Below are 6,023 nucleotides of genomic sequence, written 5' to 3'. Positions count from 1 at the left end.
TGCTTCTGCTATGAAGTACTTTCTGAGAGAACTTCCATCTTGCCATGCACTCATCCCCATCCTCGCCGGCGGAGGTTGACGACTTTCGAATTGTGGTGGATTCTGGTGTAAAATTAGAATTTAAACTGCCAAAACGTCTTACATTCTGGTGTTGAATTAGAATCGACAAAAGATGTAACAACATTCCTCCTCTTGGTTCTGTGAATTTTTTTATGTGATAATACACCCTTATAAGTGTTCTATTTTTCCGTGATCTGGTAGCAAAGATGAATCGTTGGATGATAGGGATGATGACAGCGAATTTCACTGTACTAGGTTCCCTGTCCGGTGGACTTGACTGATATAGCAACTTGTTTTTAACCGTGCCATTGGATAAAACCTTGTTTCAATTGAGATTAATAGCACAATAAGAAGAATTAGCTTTTGTCAACATTCACCGAAATGGATTATAAAATTGCAGGAGCGGAGAACAATACGATGGGACTACTGATCCTGCAACATGCCTCATGTCTACTGCTGCTAGTTCGTTGCTACAGATATTGCAGTTAGTTGGTACAACCACTAGATGTGGAAGAAATGATTATTGTAAATAAATAAAGAATTTCTTTGTACACATCAAAAGCATTCCTGCGGCAAATGCAACTTCACTCTTGTATGGTTGTACCTCCATTTGCTGTTCTAGTGCTCTTGATCATCTTGACAACATTTAACTTCCGGGATCACACCAGCCCTGCGGTCTGATGATTGTACCGCAGTATCACTACTGAAATGAAGGCTGCCAAAAAAAGATGCACTTTCATGTTAATAATATGAATTTGCCACAGTCATGCTATGAAGTCATGAACACTTTTTCACATTGAATTTGAATTCAACCGGAATCATAAGAAAAGGAATGTTTTTTCATGCACCAAGTGTCTAAAGCTCGCACATGAGATGTTAACACTTAGCTTAACGCACTACCTTTGAGGCCAATATTGAAAATTGATTTGGGTTTTAGTTTCCTGAAACATTTGAGGCCATTTCTGTCTAGATTCTTTTGGTGGAGAAAATGACACCATACAGGTGTCAGAATTTACACAACCCTTTCCATGATGCAAATCAAGGATCATATGGTAAACTTCTCATCATTTTCTAATAAATATATCATATTTTCATCAGCACTGCATTGGAATTGAATCTGCAAGATTGCCACCAAAAAAAAAAGTCATCCCAACTGTACCTGCCAGGAAGCGAGTCTTAACACTAAACAAATTCCAGCACACTGTCACTGCCGTGCCCGCAACGAATTTCTTGCGGGGGCAAGACTTCCATGCTTCTAGAGCCCGGTCTATCAAATTTTCAGCTGGGGTAAACAGGGTACACATCGGTGTTAGTGTTATGCTATGAATTTGGGTTAACAGTAGCCATGTTTAACAAATAAGGTAATCTCAAGAGTATGGACTGGTAACTATACCTATCATATGAATTTGTGTTGAATAACAGATATAAAGCTTTGGGAGTGTAAAACTGGTGAAGAAACCTGCAAAATTTCGTGAATAAGAAAATGATATAGGACCGCAGTCATGCTAAGATTGTTCTGATAGTACTTTATGTCTTGTACCTGTGGCTAGAAGCCTCCATACCGTAACCAGACTACCATATTTTGCACCGAACAGAAGAACAGGCAATACCTAAGATTCAGATATCAAAGAGACAAAGATTTATAAATTACTCAGGGAAAGAATTATGCTTCAGCCAGAACGATCCAGTCACTAATACAATTTAATGCTTACTTTGAGAGTCATCGATGGGTTGCCTGAGAAGATCACTTGTGCCGTGGATATGATGGAGTTAGCAATCGGCAGCACAGCTCCGGCAGCACGAAGCACATCTTTTTCAGTCAATTGGAAGTTCCTTTCCCTCACCGGATGCCTGCTACAAATGCTAACTGAAATTAGCTGCTCGGTTCAAACAGAGTAACGACTTATTCTGTGGCACAAAGAACAAAATTGATCATTGGCTCATAGTACTTCATACCTCTGTGGCACAGAATCCTTAAAGAAGGCTAGACCCAAAATCATAACGCCCAGCTGACAAAATACAGAAATTGGGCTGTACAGATGGTCACCCAAAACTCATACGAGATTAGCACAGGAAGAAACATAGAGCAAAGTAGAAATTTGAGGAAAAGCAGTAGCAGATCATGCATACCTGAAAGTGATCTCTCTTGGAAAGGAGCAAGATAAGAAGAACATGGATCCCAGCCCGAACCAGAGTGCTGATTTCGCCACGTCCTTCCACATCACCAGCTCGACGACCCTTTCCCAGAGACTTTCCCACCCGGACTGCTCCAGAGCGTCAGTTTCTGTGACTGAAACAACAACGGCAGTTACTACTAGGAAGTGAGCATTCGGATCTAGCAATGCTTTCTTCAACCAGAAATCTAGCAATGCTCACCAGGAGTGGCATCGGCAGGAGCAGGGACCAAGGCCAAGCTCATGTCGTCCTCCTTCCCTGGGGCGGGCGCCGCCGCCGCCACCGCCTTGTCCACGGCCACCGCGGTCGCGACCTTGGACGCCACCCTGGAAGACCTCCTCCGGCGCGCCTTCCTGACGGCTTCCTCCTCCGGGTCGGCCTCCTTCTCCAGCCTCCGCCTCGCCCGCCTCGCGTTCCTCGGCGAGGCCCCCGCGGGCGTCGCGCGCCGCCGCCTGGGAGGCGTCCCCGCCATCTCCAGGCTCGAATCCACGCCTCCCCCGGCCGCGGCCCGCTGGCCCGAGCGGGTGTGGCGGGAGGTCGGGGACGGGGAGAGCAGGAGCAGCTCGTGGAGCGAGTACCCGCCGGAAAGCTGCAGCGGCGACGGCATGGGCGGCTTCTGGCCCGTCGGTTTCGGCGGCGGCGTCGCCATGGGCTCCTCCTCCGCCGCGGGGGAGGGGTGGTGGTACGGAGGCGTCCGCAGCTTCGCGGATGGGGCCGGCGAGGTGGGGTTCATGGCCATGGCCGCCATGTGCTGGTCGATTTGCTTGATTGCTTCACCTTGCTTCGGTCTGTGCGGGTTTGGGTGCGGAGTCTGGCGTTTAAAAGTCAAGGGCGGTCATGTAGGAAAGGAAAGCGAGAGGCTACATAGATTCGCTAGGCCCACTTATCAGAGAGGAGGCGCGCGATATAGCCGTTGCGGGGTTCGACAGGCGGCCAGGGCACGTGGCGGGTGGGCTGGGTGACTCGCGAATGGCCCGTTGGGAGGGCCGGTTTCGGTTCACAGGAATTTCAAAGAAAACTTCGTATCCAGTAAAAATGAACAAAGTCCCCTAAAAAAGCTAAAAACAATCAAACGAAACTTGAATAAAGATTCCTGTAGGAATTTTCACTTTGAACAATGAAAAAAAAAACATGCTATAGCAAAATAACATCGGCCTTAAAGTTCGCTACTGGCATATGTTATATCGCGCTATGGCATGCTATTAGCGAGAAAATATATACTGATTCATTTAGCGAGCCATTCCTCGACACTTTTCAGTGCCCTTGATGTAAAACACATGAAAGTTCCTCTATTCGTACAGATTTCACAAGAATCCCCCATCCCTGCAAGGAACAAAAAAGACAAAGGGATTTATGATCTTTCATTTTTTTAGTCATTAGTGATCGTATCAAAGCAATTCTCTCACAAAATCTGAGATTATCCGGCTTAAGCACATGCACAAATGAGTGCAAAAATACACTCATCAACACATCAAGTTATTTTTGCTTCATGTGAGAGTCATCCGAGCTAGGCTGCCCATCATCCTTTCTAGATCTTCTTGTGCTTTGCGTAGCCGAGCTCTCAGCCCTTCAATGTTTTCCAGTCCTTGACATGAAGTTCTTTATGGACAAGATAAAACTTCTCCTTGGTAGTAGGGAAGAGGCCATGATGCCTAGCTTTCACCCATGCAGTCTTCACAATATCCTCCACCGCCTCACTCAACCATCTTGCCTCAAACCTGCGACATCCAGTGTCAGCAAATCGGCCGGTGTTCATTCTTGCGAAGTTCCAAAGTTTGGATGCCAGCCAATTGGAACTTGTAGCTCCATTCTTCATTACATACCACTTGATCCAACCTTTCCTTCAAATCACCTCTAAAGCAAGTGTATATACCACCTTCATACCCCATGTCTTCTAGAGAGCATTGCATCAGCACACCCAAGAAGGCTTGCATTCAGACGATGGGGTGATGGGCTCCTCCTTCCTTTTTTAGCCGAGTTTAAGATCTCATTAAAATCCTTCAGTGACCACCCGTGGTAGTCTAGAAGGAAGAAAATCATATAAGACCCGGGTCGTACGCAACGGATTGTGAGACCCTATCCAGTGGGCGACACCAGGCGATCGGAATCTCAACGCCAGTTGCGGGAGACCCTCTCCATTATCCTCTCTGTTTCCACTCATGATTCTTGTTCCCTAGCCCCGTTACCAAATCCCAAATCTCCTCTCCTTCTCGGGCTCGCTCGCCTCAGCAGCCGCCGCCGGTCCCGCTGCTTTCCGCCGCCGTTGACGACAATGTTCCTCGGCATCCCGACAGCTTACCCTTGAGGCGCTTCCCAATTCCTCCGCTCGCTTCTCCGGCTCGCTCGCTGCGGCCGGCACGACCTCCCCGCTGCTCTCTGCCGCCGTCCACGACCGTATTCCTCGGCAGCCCGAAAGCTCGTCCTTGAGGTGCAAGTCCTCTGCTCGTTGCATCGCTACCCACCGGCGCTCCGTCCACGACCATCCTCCTCAACTTGGCTCCATCGGATGTGGTCTGGTACTCGACTCGTTGCCTGCTGGCATGTATCTTGCACGTGGGGCTAGGCTGATATGAAAGAGGGGAATAGCTCACATGATACAAAAGTTTTTGGTGATGTAACGCTGACGGAAATGATCAGCGAGCAGGATGGCAAAAGAAAGACAAAAAACTAGCAAAATAGGATTGCTGGTCCGGGTTGTGGAGGTTATCTGTTGTATAGGAATGAATTTGATGTACATTGTCAAGTATTTTGGGATAGTTGATGCTTCGTTCATTTTCCTTCAGAAATTTCTTCTCAAATCAAGATAGGATTGTTGGTCCAGATTGTGGAGGTTGTCTGTTGTATAAATGAATTTGATGTACACTGTCAACAAAAGCTCCTTTGAAATTTTCTGTGAATATTTCTTACTGTCCACTCTTGTGCTAACAATGATGCGCAGTTTTGTAGTATGTATATGTGGCTGTTCACTCTTGTGATAAAAGAGATTTTTTATCAGTCAAGAATACAATCTACTAGCATCTATGCCTATTTGTTGTTTTAACAAGCTCACATGCATACCCATTATTTAAAATAGTGTACCTATCCTGAAGCATAGAATTTTGTATGGCTGTACTGTTGCCTGTTTGTGTATTGAATAAAGGGATACATGAGCCACAAATTAGATTGCATCTAATTTGTTAGTGCCACAAATTAGATTGCATCTACTCATTACTTTCACGGGAATAAAAATGAACATAGTTATAGGATCAAAAAGGATATCACCATAGGGCATGAATAGATAGTTTTAGTTTTGTCAAAGAGTCAAATGCAATAAGATTAGCTGACATGCCCAGGTAACTAGCTATATTTTCACCAATATTCAAGTACCAACACAAGCACATAGCTGTAGAATGAAAGGATAACTTGAAATAAATAACACCACTTAGCTGACATGCTGATACGTCTCCAACATATCTATAATTTTTGATTGTTCCATGCTATTATATTGTCAACCTTGGATGTTTTATATGCACTTATATGCTATTTTATATGATTTTTGGGACTAACCTATTAACCTAGAGCCTAGTGCCAGTTTCTGTTTTTTCGTTGTTTTTGAGTATCGCAGAAAAGGAAAACCAAACGGAGTCATATTGACCTGAAACTTCACGGAACTTATTTTTGGACCAGAAGAAGGCCATGAAGTAAAAGAATTGGGCCGGAAGATTCTCGGGCTGCCCACGAGGGTGGGGGGCGCGCCCCCCTGCCTCGTGGACAGCCCGAAGACCCCCCGCCTTGTTCCCGACTCCAAC

The 6,023-nt window shown here is 45.9% G+C and overlaps 1 protein-coding gene across 2 annotated transcripts; it reads right to left on the bottom strand.

The window, feature by feature from the left end:
- Positions 1-432: 432 nt before the first annotated feature.
- LOC119299395 (reticulon-like protein B18) lies at positions 433-3,087 on the bottom strand. 2 transcript variants are annotated; one of them, XM_037576626.1, is made up of 8 exons: positions 2,437-3,087; positions 2,191-2,350; positions 2,017-2,091; positions 1,773-1,914; positions 1,601-1,670; positions 1,454-1,519; positions 1,220-1,342; positions 433-775 (listed from the first exon to the last, which is right to left on the bottom strand). In XM_037576626.1, exons 1-8 carry the CDS (start codon positions 2,981-2,983, stop codon positions 720-722), a joined length of 1,239 nt encoding a protein of 412 aa, XP_037432523.1. In that variant the 5' UTR covers positions 2,984-3,087; the 3' UTR covers positions 433-719. The 2 variants fall into 2 exon arrangements, with proteins under 2 accessions (XP_037432523.1, XP_037432524.1); XM_037576627.1 differs by having other exon boundaries at positions 1,773-1,911.
- Between the last annotated feature and the right edge of the window lie 2,936 nt (positions 3,088-6,023).

The sequence above is a fragment of the Triticum dicoccoides genome, chromosome 5A (genome assembly GCF_002162155.2).
Source record: "Triticum dicoccoides isolate Atlit2015 ecotype Zavitan chromosome 5A, WEW_v2.0, whole genome shotgun sequence".
Lineage (NCBI taxonomy): Eukaryota > Viridiplantae > Streptophyta > Magnoliopsida > Poales > Poaceae > Triticum > Triticum dicoccoides.
This window is presented reverse-complemented; position numbering and strand designations above follow the sequence as displayed.